General features: G+C 46.5%; 2 protein-coding genes across 5 annotated transcripts in view; both read left to right on the plus strand.

The window, feature by feature from the left end:
* Positions 1 to 13,067, plus strand: part of TOGARAM2 (TOG array regulator of axonemal microtubules 2) — a 32,529-nt gene extending 19,462 nt beyond the window's left edge. Inside the window, exons 11-17 of the mRNA XM_038751153.1 lie at positions 97 to 255; positions 2,125 to 2,242; positions 2,380 to 2,480; positions 6,184 to 6,376; positions 7,301 to 7,517; positions 9,373 to 9,459; positions 12,668 to 13,067. Of these exons, the coding sequence (XP_038607081.1) occupies positions 97 to 255; positions 2,125 to 2,242; positions 2,380 to 2,480; positions 6,184 to 6,376; positions 7,301 to 7,517; positions 9,373 to 9,459; positions 12,668 to 12,927 (1,135 nt within the window). The 3' untranslated portion in view covers positions 12,928 to 13,067. The remainder of the gene's footprint in view (positions 1 to 96; positions 256 to 2,124; positions 2,243 to 2,379; positions 2,481 to 6,183; positions 6,377 to 7,300; positions 7,518 to 9,372; positions 9,460 to 12,667) is intronic.
* A 465-nt stretch (positions 13,068 to 13,532) lies between these two features.
* The window catches only part of CLIP4 (CAP-Gly domain containing linker protein family member 4), a 96,994-nt gene continuing 87,785 nt past the window's right edge, over positions 13,533 to 22,741 (plus strand). For 3 of the 4 annotated variants that reach the window (XM_038751154.1, XM_038751156.1, XM_038751157.1), the window contains exons 1-2: positions 13,533 to 14,166; positions 15,960 to 16,100. The gene's annotated coding sequence lies outside the window, so the exon portion shown is untranslated. Of the gene's footprint in view, positions 14,167 to 14,556; positions 14,956 to 15,959; positions 16,101 to 22,741 lie in introns of those variants that run through there. The other variant, XM_038751155.1, reaches the window with a different exon arrangement.

Here is a 22,741-nt window from a genome sequence, read left to right on the forward strand (position 1 = left end):
AATCCCTCTGTGCCTCCTGCCTGTCCCCTTCCTCCCTTCCTTTCCCCTTCACCCTCTGCATCCTGCCCCATGGCCCCCCGACGCCTTCCCTCCCAGTCACCGCAACCCCTCGGTCCGGAAGGCCACTGCCGAGCACCTGGCAACAGTCGTGGAGCAGATGGGAGCCGAGAAACTCTTATCGGGCCCCAGGGACAACACGGACGCGTTGATTCGCACCCTCGTCAGGCTGGCTCAGGACTCAAATCAAGACACGAGGTGAAGCTGGCCGAGGAGTGACCGTGGGCAATCCCCCTCACCCCAAGCTGGGATGTTCATGAGAAGCAGCGTGGCTCAGCGGAAAGAGCACAGGCTTTGGAGTCAGAGGTCATGGGTTCGAATTCCTGCTCTGCCAATTGTCAGCTGTGGAACTCTGGGCAAGTCACTTAACTTCTCTGTGCCTCAGTTCCCTCATCTGTGAAATGGGGATTAAGACTGTGAGCTCCCCGTGGGACAACCTGATCACCTTGTAACCTCCCCAGCACTTAGAACAGTGCTTGGCACATAGTAAGTGCTTAATAAATGCCATTGTTATTATCATTATTATTACTACTATTACGTTGGAACCAGGAAACCAATCCATCAACCAATTGTATTTAATGAGCAATTACCTTGTATAGATCACTCTCCTGAGTGCTTGGGAAGGTACAATATAAGAACTGGTAGGCACATTTCCTGCTTACAACGAGGTTATAGTCAATCAATCAATTGTATTTATTGAGATCTATGTGCAGAGCACTGTACTAAGCACTTGGGAGAGAACAATACAATAGAATGAGCAGACACGTTCCCTGTCCATAATGAGCTTACAATCTAGAGGGGGAGGCAGACATTAGTATGAATAATTTATATTCTATAACTTAAAGATATGTGCATAAATGCTGTGGAGGTTGGGATGGAATGAATATCAAATGTCGAAAGGTCACAGATCCAAGTGCATAGAAAAGAGGGCTTAAACGGGGAAGGCCTCTTGGAGGAGATGGGACCTAGAGACTTGTCTGCTCTGTGACCTTGGACGAGTCACTTCTTCTCTGTGCCTATTACCTCATCTGTAAAATGGGGATTGAGACTGTGAGCCCCACAGGGGACAGGGACTGTGTCCAACCCAATTTGCTTGTATCTACCCCAGCACTGCCCGGCACATAGTAAGTGCTTAAACCGATATCATCATTATTATTAGAGGGAACCGCAGTCTAGAGGGAACCCCAGCGTCCCTGTATTATTTCCAACTTGGGTCCTCTTTTTTCTGGTAAGGGTTGGCTCATCAGTCGCACGCACCTGCCTTCCACCCGCCCTCTGATTGGTGGACAAGGCTGTCTGTCCGGGTGTGAGCCCACTGTTGGGTAGAGACCGTCTCTATATGTTGCCAACTTGTACTTCCCAAGCGCTTAGTACAGTGCTCTGCACACAGTAAGCGCTCAATAAATACAATTGATTGATTGATTTGAGCTCTCAGGTGGTCCCTGCCAGGGGAGCTCCCCGACTTGGCTGCTCAGCCAGTAGAGACCAGCCCTGGGTCAGTGGGTCAGCAGGTCAGGACCACTCTGTGCAACTGCTCTGGCTGCAGGTGAAATATCCAGCTGGATGGTGACCTGGCTTCCCCTCCTCCTTCTTATTTTATCGTACTTGTTCAGAGCTTACTGTGTGCCAGGCACTGTACTGAGTGCTGGAGTACATACAAGTTAATCAGGTTGGACACAGTTCCTGTCCCACGTAGGTCTCTCAGTCTTAATCCCCATTTTAAAGATGAGGTAACTGAGGCACAGAGAAGTGAAGTGGCTTGTCCAAGGTCACACAGCAGGCAACTGAAGGTGCTGGGATTAGAACCCAGGTCCTTTTAACTCCCAGGCCCGTGTTCTACCCACTAGGTTATGCTGCTTCTCTTTACCTCTTCTCTCGCCCCTCCACATCCTCTCTTTACCCCGCCTCCCACCCCATCCCTCGTCTCTGCTCCTCTCTGACCCTTGGCCTTTCAGGGGACCCCATCCTCCTCACTTAAGTGGAGGGGGTAGCTTGCTGTCCAGGAGGAGGACAGGGTTTACCGGACAGTTGGCATTTCTTCACTCCCATCCCTTCTCCACGTGGTAGGTTTTATGGCCGGAAGATGGTGAACGTCTTAATGTCTCATCCCAAGTTCGATATGTACCTGAAGCAATCGCTCCCATCTCATGACCTGCGGGACATCGTGGTCGCCATCAAGCAACGGGTGAGTGTTGGAGGGACCACTTCTCTCCCTCCCCTCCCTTTTTCCCCCCTCTCCCCTTCTTCCCTCTTTTCCCCCTCATTCTCTTCCCTTTCTCCTCTCCCCCTACCACATACATTTCTCTATCTTCTCTTGCAAAGGGAGGAGAAGAGAATGCCGAGCCTCCGTCTGCCAAGGGCCGTAGGATCTCCACAAACAGCAGTGTGACGGTGTCTCGGGGTGGCCTGCTCTCCAAAGAAGGGTACCGGTACCTTTTCTCTGTCTCTCACTTGGCATCCTCAGTTCTGGGTCTCCAGAAGGGAATTGACTTGATCTTCCTGAAACTGGTCATTTCCTGGATCCAGTTTCTACCAGGAATCGTGTCCTGGGGGATGCCAGGTGTGCATTGGCAACCTGGGAAAGGGAGTTGTTAGCGATTTCAAGTTGGAACAAGGATAAGATAGGACATCACGTTGGGGTGAAGCTATAAGTTTGTCAAAGGTCTGGGGTTCATCAGGCAGTAAGTGTTGATTCTCAACTGGGTCAAGTTCTATTCTTATGATAAGTGCATGAATTGTCCCTAACAGAACCGGAGTTCAAAGGAATAGCCCCTTGGTCACTCACAATCTGTGAGGGCACTTTCTGGCAGCCACCAATGGCTCTGAAAATAATCTGTTCTTAATTAGAACTGGAAGTCAGATCTGGTACATGGTTGGACTGTGGCTTCAAGTCACAGGAAGCTATTTGAATAACGAAGAGGAGTGGCAGAAGCTGAGATGGCTCTGATTAGCTAGGCTCAGCATGCACAGGTTCATATATACAGCCCCATGACTGCCGTTCTTCAGACGGAGGCGAACGTGCTTAAAGCGTGGAGCCTGCAAAGAAATGGTGGAAAGAGGGTTAATATTGCTGCTAGCTACACTTCCCTGCTGCGGATGCTATTGGTATTCAGCTGGTACCTGAGGTGGGAATTGGGGGAGTGTGAGCAGGGGCAGGATTGGGGGACCAGGGGTGCCGGTCTCCTCTTTTCAGCCCCCTCTTCTGTTAGTGCTGTTGAGTTGGATGGTAAGATGGTTTCACCCAGACCCAGTCATGCCACACCATAAGCAAAGTGAAGGAGAAATGAATGGGAAGGAAAAGGAAAGGTCACCCCCTTACCCAGAATCATCATCATCATCATCATCATAATAATGATGGCATTTATTTAGCACTTACTGTGTGCAAAGCACTGTTTTAAGCACTGGGGAGGTTACAAAGTGATCAGGTTGTCCCACAGGGGGCTCACAGTCTCAATCCCCGTTTTACAGATGAGGTAACTGAGGCACAGAGAAGTTAGTGACTTGCCCAAAGTCACAGAGCTGACAATTGGCAGAGCCAGGATTTGAACCCATGACTTCTGACTCCAAAGCCCGGGCTCTTTCCACTGAGCCACGCTGCTTCTCCTGATGGTCCAGCCCCTCAAAGGGCAGAGCCACCTTCCCCATTCATTCATTTATTCAATTGTATTTATTGAGTGCTTACTGTGTGCAGAGCACTGTACTAAGTGCTTGGAACGTACAATTCAGCAATAGAGAGACAATTCCTGCCCACACCAGGCTTACAGTCTAGTCTAATCTGTGGTTTTTACCATGAACCACATCTGTTGGAAACGACGGATGATGATGGTGGGTAATTTTATTGCTTCCAGATCTAAATTTCGTATGCTTCCTTTTGCCTAAGCCATCTAGCTGTGGTGCCACTTAACTTCCTAACTCTCAGACGTTCTCCTTTGAGGACACTCGATTTCCATCTTCGTAATAGTTTTCAAAAATTGTTGGACCACGGATTCCTTTCAGCCTACAAAATTTGGTCATCCCCAACCCGTAGATCCTGATGACGTTACCTATCCATATCTCTGCTTCTAAGAGAACACAAGCACCAACCTGTAGGAAACATACTGAGAGTTCTTCTGTAAGGCCAGATTTTTTTCTACGTCCAAGGAAAAAAGTAACTGGAAAGGATAAGTAGAATCCTTTACATTTCTTCCCAACCTGGAAGCAAACTTTCATTATGTCCTTCAAAATGAGCACTTAAGCCAGAGCTTGTTTTCGTGGCTGCTCTACTAGTCACCTGTCCCCCTCTCCTGTCCTTTATCTCTCAACCCTGATGGTAGAATTAGCATGAAACATTGGGCTGAAATAATTGGATGCAACCTAACCACCTGGGAGAATTAAGCTACTGGAGAGACATCGGTTATTTATTTAAAAAATTGTTTCATTTCCTCCCGTACTCCTTCTGGATTGGCATCATAGCTTTTTCTAGACCTACAAACAGGTTTTGTGGATTGTCATAAAGTTTATGGTTCAGTCTGGATGCTTCTCATGAATTTCACCCTCATAACCTTGTTGTCTTCACTGCTGTTTGTTTTTTCTTAATTGCTTTCCTCTGTATAACTCTCTCTACTTCTATTTACCTAGGTGAGGGGAAGGAGAGTGAGGAGGGGAGTGAGGGCCCTTGCTTTGACTTTGTGCTGGTGGGTCCCTCGTGGTGTCCCCACCCCACCAACCCACAGGCTGAGAGAGCATTTATCTGAAGCTTCCAAGCCCTTCCCGAGAGAAGCAGCATGGTCTAGTGGGTACAGCCTGAGAGTCAGAAGGAGCTGGGTTCTAATCCCGGCTCTGCCATTTGTCTTCTATGTGGCCTTGGGCAGGTCGCTTAGCTTCTCTGGGCTTCAGTTACCTCATTTGTAAAACGGAGATTGACTGCAAGCCCCGTGTGAGACACGGACTGTGTCCAACCTGATTAGCTTGTAAGCATCTAATTGCTTAGTACAGTGCCTGACACAGAGTAAATACCATTTAAAAACAAACTGACCAAAAAAACCCCCAAAACACTGTAGTGCTTCCAGCACTAGACTGTAAGCTTGTTATAGGCAAGGAATGTGTCTGCTGTATTGTTATATTGTACTCTCCCACTGCTCTGCATACAGGAAACTCTCAATAAATGTGATTGACTGACTAGGTGGAAAATAATAATAGTGATGGCATTTGTTAAGCGCTTACTATGATGATGATGAGGATCATCATCAATCGTATTTATTGAGTGCTTACTATGTGCAGAGCACTGTACTAAGTGCTTGGGAAGTACAAAATGGCAACATATAGAGACAGTCCCTACCCAACAGTGGGCTCACAGTCTAAAAGGGGGAGGCAGAGAACAAAACCAAACATACTAACAAAATAAAATAAATAGAATAGATATGTACAAGTAAAATAAATAAATAAACAGAGTAATAAATATGTACAAACATATACATATATACAGGTGCTGCGGGGAAGGGAAGGAGGTAAGATAGGGGGGATGGAGAGGGAGACGAGGGGGAGAGGAAGGAAGGGGCTCAGTCTGATAATGATGGTATTTGTTAAGCGCTTACTATGTGCAAAGCACTGTTCTAAGCACTGGGGGGGATACAAGGTGATCAGGTTGTCCCACGTGGGGCTCACAGTCTTCATCCCACTTTTACAGATGAGGGAAGTGAGGCCCAGAGAAGTGAAGTGACTTGCCCAAAGGCACACAGCTAACAAGTGACAGAGCCAGGATCACAGTTCTAAGCGCTGGAGTGGGATACAAGGTGACCAGGTTGTCCCACGTGGGGCTCACAGTCTTAATCCCCATTTTACAGATGAGGGAACTGAGGCCCAGAGAAGTTAAGTGACTTGACCAAAGTGGAGGAGCCGGGATTAGAACCCTTGACCTCTGGCTCCCAAGCCTGTGCTCCACCGAGCCACACTGCTTCTCAATCCAAACCCTCCCCTCCCCTCACATCCTTCCCCCTCCCTCCCAGCTGATGCTGGAAAATCCCAGCATCAGTTAGCTGGGGATCTTCGGGGCCTGAAGTTCAGTGGTTCCAGAGGCTCTGTGTCCTCAGCGTTTCCCCCGGACTTGGGCAAGGGTGGTCCTGGGCCGCTCAGCCTCTCTCCTCTCAGCAGGGGCAGCCTGGACCTGCAGCGGGGGGCGGGCCGCCGCTCCGCGCTGCGCGGTGTCGAGGTGGCGGAGCAGCTGAGGGAGCTGAATGAACTGCTGTTGGCCAAGGACCATCAGGCGCGGTCGGAGGGCGTGAGGCTACTCCTGCAGTGCTGCAGGAGCCACCGGGGACTCGTCTCCGGAAACATCATCCAGGTAGGGGTGGGCCTTCCCCGGGACCCTTCTCTGCTGCTTCCCATGGGCTTCCACAGACGGGGGGTTACCTTGACTCCAAGATGTTTCCCTTCATTTGGCTGTTCCTTGTGGGAGTATTGAATATTAGCAGCAGTGGTAGCATCCCTTGGAGATGTGGCACATATTCCCTGACTAAGCTCTCCTTTCCTCTTCTACCACTCCCTTCTGCGTCACCCTTTGTCCCTTTATTCATCCCCCTTCCCAGCCCACATCATTTATGAACATGCCTGGAATTTATTTAGCTTAATATCTGTCTCCCCCTCTAGACTGTTTGCTCATTGAGGACAGGGAATGTGTCTGCTTTTTGTTGTACTCTCCAAAGTGCTTAGTCTGCTCACACTAAGCACTCAATCAATACTGTTGAATGAATGAATAGTAGTTATTGAGCCCTTATTGTGTTCACAGCACTGTACTAAGCACTGGGAGAGAATACATGACTGGCATTTAGAATTGAGAACTGAGAAGCAGCCTGGCCTAGTGGAAAGAGCAAGGGTTTGGGAGCTAGAGGACCTGAGTTCTAATCCCGGCTCTGCCACTTGTCTCCTCTGTGACCTTGGACATGCCACTTCCTTTCGCTGTGACTCAGTTACCTTCATCTGTAAAATGGGAATTACGACTCTGAGCCCTATCAGGGAAATGGACTGTGTCCCCCCTGATTAGCCTGTATCTACCCCAGTGCTTACTACAGTGCCTGGCACATAGTAAGTGCTTAACAAATTAGACACAGTCCCTGTCCCGCCAGCGGCTCACAATCTAAAAATGAAAAGGGGGCTGCCAACGTAATAACGTAAGGAGAAATGAATTCAATACTTTTTCTCCCGCCTACTTAGACTGTGAGCCCCATGTGCTTCGTAGCGTTGACCTTGCTTTGCACTGCTTTGATAGATCTTTGACGATTTCATCCCGAGGCTTCAGGACTCTAACAAAAAAGTGAACCAACACGCACTGGAGTCGCTCAGCCAAATGGTACCCCTCTTGAGAGATAGTTTACATCCAGTGCTAATCCCCGTCATCACCGCTGTCTCGGACAACCTGAATTCCAAGAATTCTGGGATTTACACAGCTGCAATCCAGGTTCTGGATACGATGATCGCCAATTTAGGTAAGGTGCTCCTGATCCTGCCCCAAAGACTCCTTGAGGTCTCTCCTCACTCCAGAGGTTCTTTTGGTGCTGATTTTTGGGATGGTCACAGGTCTGGAAACCTAAAACCCAACTGTTCTTCAGAGTCAGAAAGTTCTGGGTGGGCCTTAGGCCAGAGACCTGCTTTGAAAAGGTGATGTTTTTCAGGCTGGTGTATGGATAGAGGGTGTCAGAACTTGTGCAGGTAGAGCCGAGCCTTACCTCTCATCTCAAGCTCATAGATATTGCCACTTTGGGTGGATTTATGGTTTGCTGTGTCTACTGCTACTGCGGAGAAAACAGTGTAAATTACAGCTGGTTCCAAACGGGGACTCTACATAAATGAGATTGCCTTCATCAACAGCCACAAAACCAAAGCCTTTATCAATCATACTATGGAGAGGATGTGTAGAATAAACCTGCATCCAGCGACTATGCTTATATATGGCTAAATTAACAGCCTTGACAGAGAAAATCCTTGACTCCAGTGCCCCTCGTAATGACTCAGAGCGCGTGCCTCTCCGTCTTTGAAGCCTTCCCTGACTAAGCCCTCTTTTCCTCTTCTCCCACTCCTTTCTGCATTGCCTTGATTTGCTCCCTTTCTTCATCCCCTCTCCAGGTCCCATAGCCGAAATTTATATTAATGTCTGTCTCCCCCTCTAGACTCTAAGGTCGTTGTGGGCAGGGAATGTGTCTGCTATATTCTATTATACTCTCCTAAGCGTGTTCTGCGCACTGTAAGCACTCAATAAGTACGATTGACTGACTGAGGGCTCCTGAGTTGGCATCACACAATGCTGATCCTAGAATGCCTTCCCCGATGAAGATGTCTGGCTCTCTTGAGGGGCCCGATCTGTGTAACCTGCGTAACGTTGTCCTTGGTCCCTTCCCTCAGTGCTTTTTTTTACTGGAGATGGGAGACAGAATCCCGGCTTCGGGCAGTGTCCGTGGATAGCTCAACCGGGCTCTTTTATTCCATGTGCAGGTTGCTGATGGGAATGTTTTGCCACTCGGGACCTGGGATCCGTCCCTGTAGGATGCCCATCGGGTCCCTCGAGGCTACCAATCCCCACTGGGCACAATCTAGCAGTCTAGGCCATAGTCTTCCAGCTTATTGATCGCAACTGCTGTATAGCTGAAGATCAAAATCTGCAATCAGCGTGAGATAGCCACCTCTCATCACTGCCCCGCACTTGGTGCTGCCTAAACCATACCCCATTGGGCAGTTTTGAGCCTGGGGGGAATTCTACACACCAAGCAGCCAAATAATAATGGGGTCCTGGCTTTCAGCATCAAGAAGTCTTCCTGGATCATTTAATAATAATAATAATAATAATATTGATGACATTTATTAAGTGCTTACTATGTGCAAAGCACTGTTCTAAGCACTGGAGAGGTTACAACAGAGATGGCAGATACATTCCCTGACCACAAGGAACAACCTAGAGTCTAAATAAATTACAGATATTTTTATAAGTGTTGTAGGGATAAAAGTGACTAACGTGCTTACAGATGAGGAAACTGAGGTACAGAGAAGTCCCATAAGCAGGCAAGTGACAATGCTGGAATTAGAACCCAGGTTGTCTGCCTCCCAGGCATGTGTTCTTTCCATTCATTCATTCAATCGTATTTATTGAGCGCTTACTGTGTGCAGAGCACTGTACTAAGCTCTTGGGAAGTACAAGTCGGATTGTACTTTGGCCTTTCCACTAAGGCCATGCTGCTTCTCATCGTGATGGTAAATGACCAAGGAGTTAGGGGGATTGGGGAACAATTTTGGAAAGGGAAAGGAGTTACAATCCTCAGTCTCCTCATCCCCATCTTTCATTCTCCTCAGATAACCTCTGGCTTCTACAAGCGTTTGCCGGACGAGTACGTTTTGTCTGCGGGCGAGCCGTGCGCGACATCACAGAGCGTCTGTCCGGTGAGAAGCGGCTCTCCCCAGTGGGACCTGCCCTCCTGCGTTAAGGTGTAGCCAGGGATGGTTTTCCAAATCAGCTTCTGGCTTTAGGGTAGGGTTGGGTGGGTGGGGGAAGGTTATCTCTTGCCCTTTTGGCTCACAAATGTTTCCCTGACTCCGTGTTGATCCATCCCAGGGTCTGTGGGTTATTCGCATGCAAGTGTGGAAAATCACCTCCCAAATGCCCTGAACTGGAGAGGTGGGGGAGAGAGGCTGGTGGGGAAAAAGATGGGAGGGGGGAAAGAGAAATAAAAAACAATCTGCTTTGCGTAGTATGCTAGGGAGTATGCCACATTGAATGTGGGGTTCAAGAAGTGCTGCTACTCTCTCACTAGACTGCAAGCTCTTTGAGGGTAAGGATCATGCCTGCTTTCTCTGTTGAACTCTTCCACGCACTTAGTACAGTGCTCTTGATTGGAACTAGTGGACACTTAATACACACTATCACTACTACCAGGTTCAAGTGCTTCCAGGATGGTTGATGTGTACCTACAAAGAGAGCCCAGCTACATATGAGAGAGTTAATGCAGCCTCATTTACAATGATAATAATAATAATGATGGCATTTATTAAGCGCTCACTATGTGCAAAGCACTGTTCTGAGCGCTGGGGAGGTTACAAGGTAATCAGGTTGTCCCATGTGGGGCTCACAGTCTTAATCCCCATTTTACAGATGAGGGAACTGAGGCCCAGAGAAGTGAAGTGACTTGCCCAAAGTCACACAGCTGACAATTGGCAGAGCCGGGATTTGAACCCATGACCTCTGATTCCAAAGCCCGGGCTCTTGCCACTGAGCCGCGCTGCTTGTCTTGTAATATAAATAATTAGATATATGAACAGAAGTGCTGTGGGGCTGGGACGGGGGATAAATAAAGGGAGCAAGTCAGGGTGACAGAGGAGGGAGTTGAAGAAAAGGAAATGAGGGCTTAAGGAAGGCCTCTTGGAGGAGATGTGCCTTCAGTACCGTACAGTACAGAATGTGCCTTCTATTTATTTTATTTTGTTAGTATGTTTGGTTTTGTTCTCTGTCTCCCCCTTCTAGACTGTGAGCCCACTGTTGGGTAGGGACGGTCTCTATATGTTGCCATCTTGTACTTCCCAAGCACTTAGTACAGTGCTCTGCACACAGTAAGCGCTCAATAAATACGATTGATTGATTGATTGATTCAGTAAGGCTTTGAACCGGGGGTAATTGTCTATATATATAGAGAGAGAGAGAGGGAAAGGGAGGAGAGAGTGCATTCGCATTGTAGGGCAGAGGCAGGACATGGCAAGATGAGACCAAGGTACGGTGAGAAGGTTAGCATTAGAAGAGCAAAGTGTGCAGTTAGGAGGCATTAAATTTAGTATGCAAAGTTGCCAAGCTAGCACAAGGTGATTAGGACACTTTTGGAGAAAGAAAGGAGCCATGTAGTAGAGCAAAGACATGGTCATTTTCTATAGGGTTCCTAAATGGATTAAATCCAAGTAGAAAAGGTGATTAGGGCACTTTTGGAGAAAGAAAGGAGCCATGTAGTAGAGCAAAGACATGGTCACTTTCTACAGGGTTCCTAAATGGATTAACTCCAAGTAGAAATCTGCTTGAATCTACCCTCATTTGAAAGGGCACAAATGCACTTCTAACAACTCCTCCTTCAATCTAGGAGTAACAGCCAGGGAGCAGAGAAGATAGTAATTTCCACTGCCTCAGAGAGCTGACTAAAAATAGCTTGACTTTAATAGGAGGAAATCATGTGCTAATTAACCCAGCTGCCTAAAATCCTAAATTTAATAGGGCTTGCTCCATTATGATGAATCCCAGGTGGGAATCTGCAGCCATCCTCAACTGGAAAGCTCTCTGGCATTCCACTGGTGTTTGAGCAGAATTCCCATAAACCCAGGATTTGCTTGTCTGTTGACTTTAATCTTTCTGCCAAAAGGGAATTTGAGTAGAAATGACAGGCTGGGCTGTTTGGCGGGGAGGGTGGGAATGGTAGGGGAATTTTTTTTTTGTTCTTTTCTATTTTTTAATGGCATCTGTTAAGTGTTTACTATGTGCTAGGCACCGTATTAAGCACTGGGGTAGATACAAGCTAATCACGTTGGTCACAGTCCATGTCCCACAAGGGGCTCACAATCTTAACCCCTATTTTACAGATGAGGTAACTAAGGCACAGAGCAATACTGTGACTTGTCTAAGGTCCCACAGCAGACAAGTGACAGAGCCAAGATTAGAATCCAGATCCTTCTGACTTCCTTCTGACTACATTCTTGTTGGATTGTAAGGCTGTACTCCCTTTCAAACTCCCAGGTATCCTCTGCCTTCAGTCCAGAGCCCGTAATAATAATAATAATAACAATGATGGCATTTATTAAGTGCTTACTATGTGAAAAGCACTGTTCTAAGCGCTGGAGAGGTTACGAGGTGATCAGGTTGTCCCACGGGGGGCTCACAGTCTTAATCCCCATTTTACAGATGAGGTAACAGGCCCAGAGAAGTTAAGTGAGTTGCCCAAAGTCACACAGCTGACAATTGGCAGAGCCGGGATTTGAACCCATGACCGCTGACTCCAAAGCCCATGCCCTTTCCACTGAGCCATGCTGCTTCTCAGTAATGACGGCCCACGTTGCCCCGATTTGAATCGCAAATACGTGACTGGGAAAGCTGAGAGCTGCGTTCTCCTAAAGGGAGTTGCTCTGGAAAGGGTCTAGTAGTTGTTGCTGTTCTCAACAGGTGTAGTAATGACAGGCCCGGCTTCCTCCGGCTCCACCTTATTCAAGGATAGAAAAACGGGAAACAGAGTTGGGGGCTCTATTTGGCTGCGAAAGCGGGTGATGCCTACAGCCAGGCTGATTCAGTGGACGGCAGACACAACGCCACTGCTTCTCCTCAGGCTTTCGTTTCCTTTGCTCGTAAAGTGGAGAAATCAATCAATCATATTTATTGAGTGCTTACTGTGTGCAGAGCACTGTACTAAGCGCTTGGGAAGTACAAGTTGGCAACATATAGAGACGGTCCCTACCCAACAGTGGGAGAAAGTCATCCTGCCCCTCCAGCCTGGTTTTTCTAGTGGGGAGAATTCACGTCAACAACTACTTGGAGATCCCCGGGTGCTACTGCTGGGGGGCAAAGGATGGGTCTCTGAGGGTCCCGTCCTAAATCAGTGTTGCCTTTTGGTCTTCTGTCTCTCAGTGCTCGTGGTGTCGGTGTATCCCCGGAAACCTCAGGCGGTGGAACGCCACATCCTCCCAGTCCTGTGGTACTTCTTGAGCAACATGATCGGCAGTGGGGTGCTCCCTGGTCATGGGGGGTACGTCCGGTTGGTGGTGAGCAAGCTGGCTAAGAGCCTACAGGAGCAGATGGGCTCCAGGCTGCAGGAATATGCCAGCAGTCAGTCCACACACGTCAACAGATGCCTTCAGGGACTCTTAGATGCGACAGCCTCCCAGTGACATCCAGCAGGGACAGAGAGCGGGGAGGAAAGAAGACACATCCATCTGGAGGCAATCTGGCAGTCCAAGCCCCTTTTCGGTTGGAGAAAAGATGGATGAGAAAGGGGAAGGAATAATTTCTCTCTTTTTTATGGTATTTAAGTGCTATACTTATATGTACTATGAGAAGCAGCGTGGCTCAATGCAAAGAACACGGGCTTTGGAGTCAGAGGTCATGGGTTCAAACCTCAGCTCTGCCGATTGTCAGCTGTGTGACTTTGGGCAAGTCACTTCACTTCTCTGGGCCTCAGTTACCTCATCTGTAAAATGGGGATTAAGACTGTGAGCCCCCTGTGGGACAACCTCATCACCTTGTAACCTCCCCAGCGCTTAGAACAGTGCTTTGCACATAGTAAGTGCTTAATAAATGCCATTATTATTATTATTATTATATGACGAGCACTGTTCTCAGCCCTGAGATAGATAAAAGGTTGGATATAGTTCACGTCCCACCTGAGGCTCCCAGTCTTGGAGGGAAAACAGGTACTGAATCCCCATTTTGTAGTTGAGGAAACTGAGGCACAGAGAAATGAAATGGCTTTCCCAAGGTCACAGAGCAGGCAACTAGCAGAGTCGGGATTAGAACCCAGCTCCCCTGGCTCCCCAGCCTGTGCTTTATCCATGCTGCATCTTTTTTGCAAGTGGAAGAACCTACTTTAGCAGAAACCCTTAGAGTTCCAAATGTACATAGTATATTTTGAGAAGAAGTTGCCTGTTTTCTGAGACTTTATTTTCTTACTCTTCTTTTTGCCAGAGAGAGCTACAAAGGTATTTTTGTAAAAGTAATTTCTAGTGGTATTGAGCTGGGATCTAAAAAAGGCAGGGAGAGGTTTCTATTTCCCACTGAGCTGGGGAAGAGAACAGGAGGATGCAAAGGAAAGGGAAGATTTTGCTGGTCTCTGAAAGGGGCGAGAGAAAAAAGACTTTCCGGAGGAGGAGGAGATCCTGGAAGCAGCGGGTGCATTTGTTCATCTTTGCTGGGGACCACCTGGGGAAGTTTTGTCGCTGGAGACGTTGCAACACTGGGCTTAAGAATCACAGATGCTGATCCTGAACCGTCCCACCCCGGCATGGAGTGGCAGACTCTGAAGTGGAGAGAGCCTCGAAAGTAGACGGATCTGAAACACAACCAGAAGATCACCGAGACCTTTTACAAACAAATGTTTTTACCCCTGCAGCTCCATATTCCTAATCAGATTGGTAAAGTGCATTTGATCATCCCTTGAGCTCTCTTTCCTAATTTCTCTCAGCCTTGAAAAACTGACCCATTCCCAGATATTGGTGACACTGGCATTTTTTTTTTACATGGTATTTAAGTGCTTACTATGGTAGATACCAACTAATCAGGTTGGATACAGTCCAGGTCCCACATGAGACTCAGTTTTAACCCCCAATTTCTGTGGGACCTCATGGTTCCTTCCCCACACCTAATGTACTGTGGCTCATTCTATGGTTTTTAGAATTTTTAATCTCTGAGCCTTTGGCAGGTTCCAGGTGTCTTGGGAAACTTAAATCTCAGGATTTTAAACCCACTGATCAACCCTAAAATAAAGAGCACCAGACCTGATTTTCAATGCTTCTACCTTGCCCTGGTCTGAAGGGAACCAGTCTTCTCACTTTTGGCCCGCTGGGTTCCGTCCTACCCACAACAAGGCTCAGGCTGGACCTGTTAGGACTTAGCTTTCAGCCCTGGGGCAGGAGGAGGGAGAAGCAAGAGTGAGGGGAGGCTCAGTTTTGGTGGCAGCAGCAGCAGCTACCAGCACAGATGAGCTGGCCCTTCCCAGGTCATTTCTTGGAGCATCGATTGCAACCAGAGAGATGTATTTCCAGGTGAGGCACAGATCTTCAAGAAACAGTCTGGAAAGGCAAAGTCACCCAGGCAGCGGGTGTCCCTGCTGCTGCTATCCAGACTGCAGCAACCAGCATTGGTCTTTGTTGTCTGCTGCTGGGGCATCAGTGGCAATGAAATCGTACTGTTGGTACAGCTTGGTGAGTCTGTCCCCTTGTCTCCTTCTTCTCCCCTCCTTCTCCCTCCACCTCCCTCGATCCAACTCCCCGGTCATCAAGGACAGTGGCTGTTTTCCTGAAGGTATCAGTGTCCCAGGGCACACAGTGTTTGGAGCATTTCTACTCTGACCCTGTTGGTCCCTAACCCCCTTTCCTTGTCTCCACTTTCGGATCTTTTGCATCTTCCAGGATTATCTCCACTTGGGTGGCCTACCCCCTAGTAACTCAATCTGCATCAGAGAGCTACCTTCTTCAAACCAAATGCTGTTTCTAGTTTTCCATCTCCAGCAAAACACAGCTAGCCACCCAGCCTACCCCTTGGGGGTCATTTTTGACTCTGGTTCTCCCCACACACTCCATCTAGGGCCAAATTGTGCCTTACTGAATAACTCATGCAGAGTGACATTAGTCAGACAATTCCTCTCCTTTCCTAGCTCAGGTCCAAACTACATCACATCTGGCCGTGCTATAGGATTTTGTCTTCAGCCTCTCCTTTTCCCAGTCCATCCTTCCAATAGGAACGGCAAAAATGAATTTCCTGAAAGGTCAGCCTCCAAATTCCTCCTAGTCACAGAGTCCAAGGTGGCTCCCAATCAATTCTCCAAACAAAAACTCCCAAATGTGGGCTTTGATGGACAGTTAGTTCCCTTGCGTAGCTGCTCACAACTCCTGCCTGCCTCAGCTCTGATACTATTCTGCATTTTGGCCAAACTTGCTTCCCATATATACATATGAATCTCATTTCTCTGGGTCCCCATCCATATCATCCTCTCCACTCTTCTCTGATGCTCTCTCCTGCTTTGCCACATGCACCTTGTCCTTTCCCTACTTTAAAATTCCTGTGAAAACCCAACTCTCAGGCTCGAACTCCCTTCTGTAAATCATAAGCTTCTGCATTTCTGCTACGTACATTCTTGCTGACCTATTATAAATTCATATGCTTCTACCCTGTGTGTTTTACGTCTGTTTCTATGTTTGAATATTAGTATTCTCTTAGCAAATGAAAAGCCAGATGAACGGAACACTGGCTTTGAGGGATGCAGTGTCACAACTTGAAAGCCGCACCTGGAGAACCTCTGGCAGACCTGGGAATGGTTTCGGGGTTAGCGGGAGAGAGAAACGATTCGGTTAGTAACTTTTTTTTATGTTGGCACATATGTACCCCCGGGGGATAAGTAGTTTGTGTGTATGTGTATTCCCTTGAAAGAGGTTGGCAGTGTAACTGCTGACTGACTTGGGAGGAGACATCGCAAGCATAGCAAAACGTAAGGTGGTTTTGATCAGCATGCATAGCAAAACCTTTTTTCTCTGAGTCTCAGAACACTTAACAGACACTTCATTCATCCAAACAGCCTCCCTGGAAGGCAGGTTGGACTGATGACAAGGTTTGCAGTGAGAAACAGGCTCAAAGGAGGCCAATGACTGACCTGAATTGGGGAGTCCGATATGGAACCTCCCCCTCACTCACAATTGGATCCCTGATAGACAGATCCAAAGGCCCCATGGAAAGGAAGGGCAGTGGGAAACCCCACCCAGGAGAGTAACATCAATTGTCCCACCCGCCAGAGTGAGGCCCAGAGGGGTCCAGGGTTCATGTGGAATCATGCAATAGTCAACCACAAGGATAGCTGAATTGCAGTGGAGGAGACCGAGGGTGAGGATCCTGACAGATCCTCAGTCTCCCGAGTCAGTTAGCTTCAAGTATCAGGCCCAGTGGCATGCTCTGTGGCTTTTTGGCTATGCAGCTAGTGTTTTGCTGGAAAAAAAAAAACACATTCCCATTGCATGGGGGAAAAATCAGAGAGATTGGTCTCAGGCTCCTCTTCTGTAAAGGTCTACCCCCTTAAAGGAAAAGAGAATCCAAAAGGTAGAATGAGGAGAAATAATCAGGAGAGGAGTAGCTTCTGTCTCCAATCCCTTGTCCCGACCATCATTTTGAGGCATTTGAGGCAGAGGTGGCTATAAAGAAGGTTTTTCTTCTATCCCAGCTACGTAATTACCTTTTTGTGGCTTGACAGCCATTATTAACATTACCTTGCCTTCTCCTCGAGCCATTTATACAGTTAGAAAGTGATCTAATCCCCCTGCCCAAGGAGTCAGAAGTCGTTCACAAAACATTAACTAAAGAAGTCACTGGGGTCTCATGACAAAAAAAAAGTTGGATAAATAATTTCCATGAAGGCAGTTTGTAAGAGTGCAGTCTGATTGTTCTCCCTTTGGCTATTACTGTTCAGGGCCTTTTGAAGTAAAGCCTGAGTTGACTTGTGAAGGAAGCTAACTTGCTCCGACTCCTTAATGTTATGCCTAAAATCCCAGTTCTCGAAGACCTTTCGTAAAATCGATGTGGAGACAGCTTCAGCTAATAAGGTGAATGGCAGGGGAGTTGGAACTTTTGAGAAAGATCAAGCTTTATGGAATGGCATCCACTTTTAGGTCTGGGAGTATCATCTTTTTCTGAGCATCTACTGTGAGCAGAACACTTTGTCACAAGCTTGGGAGAGAAAAATCATAGTGAAAGACCTTTCTCCTGTCTTTTTTTTAAAATGGTATTTAAGAGCTTACTATGTGCTAGACACTGTACTAGGCGCTAGGGTAGATACATATAGTAAGTGCTAAATTAAGATGATATATTAGATATATATTATATATATAGATTAGATATAAGATAAGATATAAGATATATTAAGATAAGATTAAGATATAAGATAAGATATATTAAGATAAGATCAAGATAAGATATATTAAGATAAGATTAAGATAAGATAATTAAGATAAGATATTAAGATAAGATTAAGATACACATGGTAAGTACTTAATAAATGCCATCATCATTATTATTATTATTACAAGCTAATCAGGTTGGACACAGCCCATGTTCCACTTGGGGCTCACAGTCTTAATCCCCATTTTACAGATGAGGTAACCAAAGCACAGAGAAGTGAAGTGACTTGCCCAAGGTCACATAATAGACAAGTGATGGAGCTGGGAGTAGAACCCAGGTCCTTCTGAGTCCCAGGCTCATGTTCTATCCACTAGGCCATGCTGCTTCTGTCTTCAAAGAGCTTACAATCTAATGGAACAGTAACAGCAATGGGAGCATAGTTGTTGAATTCACACATCGCTTTTTTCAATACTGGAGTGTCTAATGAGCACAGGCCATAACAGTCTATGAAGCAGGAGGGTTTTAGGTCAGATGCTTAGAGGAACTTCCTGATGGTAGTGGTGGAAGCTAGGAGAGGTACCAGAGTGCATTTCCAAAGAAGCTGGGAGAGGGGTTATTTATATCAAGTCCTGCCTGGAGACCTGATGATCTCTGGAAATTGCTTCCAGTCCTAGGGTTTTGTAGTTCCAGGCGGCACAGAAGGCAGTTTGGATGCTGCTTCCAGAGGTTTTTAGGAGGGGTTTTTTTTTGGTTCTGTTTTTTTGCACTGTTTTGGACAAACTGGGACATTTCAAGCCACGGGATCAATTAAAAAGTCTAGACAAAACTGCAAAGGTACATCGCTTGTATTTTCCAAGTGGGAACAGCATGGGCTAATGGAAAGAGCATGGGCCTGGGAGTTGGAAGACTGGGGTTTGGTTTTTTTATGGTATTAAGCACTTACAATGTGCGAAGCACTGTTCTAAGCGCTGGGAGGGATACAAGGTGATCAGTCCCACCAGGGGCTCACAGTCTTGATCCCCATTTTCCAGATGAGGTAACTGAGGCACAGAGAAGTTAAGTGGCTTGCCCAAGGTCACACAGCTGACAAGTGACAGAGCCGGGATTCGAACCCATGACCTTTGACTCCCAAGCCCGTGCTCTTTCCACACTGTTTCTCTAATGCTAATGTTAGGGGTTCTAATGTTAGTTCTTCTACTTGCCTGTTGTGAGACTTCAGGCAAGTCAGTTAACCCTTCTGTGCCTCAGTTTCCTCATTTGTAAAATCAATCAATCAATCGTATTGAGCGCTTACTGTGTGCAGAGCACTGTACTAAGCACTTGGGAAGTACAAGTTGGCAACATAAAATGGAGATTCAATTCCCATTCTCCTTCCTGCTTAGACCATGAGCCCCTTGTTGGACAGGCACTGTGTCTGATTTGATTATCTTGCATCCACCCCAGTGTTTAGGACAGTGTGTGGCACAGAGTAAGTACCTAACAAATGCCTCAATCATTATTTTTGTTATTATTATTGCAACATGAACCTACCTGGTGAGGCTGAGACCAGATAGACACGACAGCCTAATCTTCCCTCCTCCTTCACCATCTCCCCAGTGCGACTATGCAACCAAGATGGAAGTGACTGAGGCAGGAGAAACAGCGGTGATCTGGGGAAGCCAGTGATGGAGCTTTGTCCTGATTCTAGATTCAGGTCATCGTCAATCGTATTTATTGAGCGCTTACTGTGTGCAGAGCACTGTACTAAGCGCTTGGGAAGTACAAGTTGGCAACATATAGAGACAGTCCCTACCCAATAGTGGGCTCACAGAAGCACCTTAAATTGCGGTGGAAAGGATTTAAGTTATAACATCGGGTTTTGAGCTCTAGTAATGGAAGCATATAGCTGGTGAAGTCTTCTCTTTTGGAGGTGTAACTGTAGGATGGGGTCCCATCTGCCTGGGATGGTTTAGACCAGGGGTTTTTACCTTCTTTTACTGAGGGCCCCTATAGCAGTACCTCGTCCCATATCTCTGGTGGGAGTATGGAGAGCTGCTGAATGACTTAGGATGGAGAAATCAGACCATGCTTATGGGGACAAAGCAAACTAACAGTAGATAATCAATCAATCAATCGTATTTATTGAGCGTTTACTATGTGCAGAGCACTGTACTAAGCGCTTGGGAAGTACAAATTGGCAACACATAGAGACAGTCCCTACCCAACAGTGGGCTCACAGTCTAAAAGGGGGAGACAGAGAACAGAACCAAACATACCAACAAAATAAAATAAATTGGATAGAAATGTACAAGCAAAATAAATAAATAAATAAATAAACAGAGTAATAAATATGTACAACCATATATACATATATACAGGTGCTGTGGGGAAGGGAAGGAGGTAAGATGGGGGGATACCCCTGTACATGGAAGTCCCATCAGCAATTATCTAAAGAGGACAAGGAAACAGATTATCCTGATCTTGCCTTGGAAAAACAAATGGCCTCAGTGGTTTCCTCAAAGGAATTAGGCAAGTCTTCTCCACACTTTAGGGGTGGGACACTCCTCAAACGTTTGTCACAGTCAATTGTATTTACTGTGCACTTACTGTGTGCAAAGAGTACTGTACTAAGTGCTTGGGAGAGTACAATACAACAATGAACAGACACATTTTCTGACTATGAGCCCGTTGTTGGATAGGGACCATCTCTATATGTTGCCAACTTGTCCTTTCCAAGCGCTTAATACAGTGCTCTGCACACAGTAAGCGCTCAATAAATACGATTGAATGAATGAATGAATGACTAAAAGAACCCACAGGTTGAAAAGTACTTTCCTCATGCAATCACTGGCTTCTAGTTCTTGGGAAAAACTAGCCAAGTTGCATTTCAAAGACCGTGGGTGTAATCAACAATGTTATCAGGAACTCAACCATAAAACTGAGTCATTCTCCTTTGGCAGCAAATGCACCTTTAATTACATTTCATAAAAGTGTCTAGAGAGATTGGAAATTTTATATGAACTGAAGATTGATAGGGGAACAAACAAATCTGCCGTAGAACCACTTCTGTTTAATAGCCTCAGAACACATTTACTTTATAGTAATTTGAGACCACTTTTGACATGGGACCACTTAAAAAAACATGGCAGTTGAAAAGATTTCCTTATCAGCCGAAGACACGCTGTGTGCTTGACGAGGTGTGAAGCAGTCCCCTGAACCGTGATTTGATGAGCAATTCATAGCTGTGTTCTTCAATTTGTGCAGGGGTGTTGTGCACAAAACACTATTTCATTTTAAAATAGTAATTGAATCACTGAGTGACTTTTCGGCAGTGTTCGCTATTGAGCTTGTCAAATGCGTACACCTCACATTACAAGTCAGTTGTTTTGGATCGGCCGGCCTGGGCAACAGGGAGAGCAGTTTGGGGGTTTTCATGGGAAACAAGAAGGAAGGAAGAGACCCCCCTCAATAAGGGATGAGTCTGAACCAATGATGCTTTGTTGGGTTGGGGTTCACCGCTCATATTTTCGAAGTCACCCCTGTTTCTGGAGACGCTTTGGTTTGAATGGATAGTGCCGTTTCTCATGGCTGCAGATCATCATCATCATCATCATCAATCGTATTTATTGAGCGCTTACTATGTGCAGAGCACTGTACTAAGCGCTTGGGAAGTACAAATTGGCAACATATAGAGACAGTCCCTACCCAACAGTGGGCTCACAGTCTAAAAGGGGGAGACAGAGAACAAGACCAAACATACTAACAAAATAAAGTAAATAGAATAGATATGTACAAATAAAATAAATAAATAAATAGAGGAATAAATATGTACAAACATATATACATATATACAGGTGCTGTGGGGAAGGGAAGGAGGTAAGATGGGGGGGATGGAGAGGGGGACGAGGGGGAGAGGAAGGAAGGGGCTCAGTCTGGGAAGGCCTCCTCTGGGTAGGACAAAGCAGTGGAGTCATTCCTTCATTCAATCATATTTACTGAGCGCTTATTGTGTGCAGAACACTGTACTGAGCACTTGGGAGAGTACAATACAACAATAAACGGGCCCATTCCCTGCCCATAACAATTCCCCAGGGCTCCAAAGAGAGTCAGCTTGACCACATTTTGAAAGAGAGGGAGTGTGGCCTTGTGGAAGAAGCCCAGGGGTGAAAATCAGAACATCTGGGTCCTAATCCCAGCTCCATCAGTTACCTGCTGTGTGACCTTGGGCAAGTAGTTAACCTCACTGATTTCTTCATCTATAAAATGGGGATTCAATGCCCATACTCCCTCCTCAGACTGTGAGCCCCGTGTGAAACAGGGATTGTTTTTGATCTGATTGTATTGTATCTACTCCAGCACTTAGGGTTGTGTTTGGCATGCAAGAAGTGCTTAATAAATTCCACAGTTAATTTTGTTAAGCACCTGGGAAAGGTTTGGGACCATCACCGCAGCACTGTGAACACAACCCAAACGTTTAAAATCCAGTGTGGAAATCTTTCTAGGATGAGTTGCTCCTGTGAGATTGTAATTCAGTGGTGTGAGCTTATGGCTGCTGAAAGTCTAGAGTTGATTGAAGAACAATGGTGAGACCACCATTTATAGCTCTGGGTAGATAAGGTTTGCCTAAACTTCCCCCTCTCATCCATTGAGCCTGATGGGGATCAATTAATCAATCAATCAATGGTATTTCATTCAATCATATTTATTGAACGCTTACTGTGTGCAGAGCACTGTACTAAGCGCTTGGTAAGTACAAGTTGGCAACATATAGAAACAGCGGGCTCACACTCTAGAAGGGGGAGACAGACAACAAAACAAAACATGTGGACAGGTGTTTTATTGAGCGCTTACTACATGCAGAGAGTTAAGCGCTTGGGAGAGTACAATATAACAGAGTTGGTAGACACAGTCCCTGCCTGCAATAAGCTTATAGACTAGAAGGGGAAACATTAATATAAATATGAACGGATAGGTACATAAATGCTGAGGCGCTGAGGGTGTGGTATTTATACCAAGTACTTAAAGGGCAGTGCTTAAGTGGATTCTGGAAGCAATTTCTCCAGACAGAATCTGTGTGTGTGTGTGTTATGTACGCATGCATGCATGCAGGCATATGTTGGTTCATAC

Source organism: Tachyglossus aculeatus, chromosome 9 (assembly GCF_015852505.1).
Source record: "Tachyglossus aculeatus isolate mTacAcu1 chromosome 9, mTacAcu1.pri, whole genome shotgun sequence".
In the NCBI taxonomy this organism is placed as follows: domain Eukaryota; kingdom Metazoa; phylum Chordata; class Mammalia; order Monotremata; family Tachyglossidae; genus Tachyglossus; species Tachyglossus aculeatus.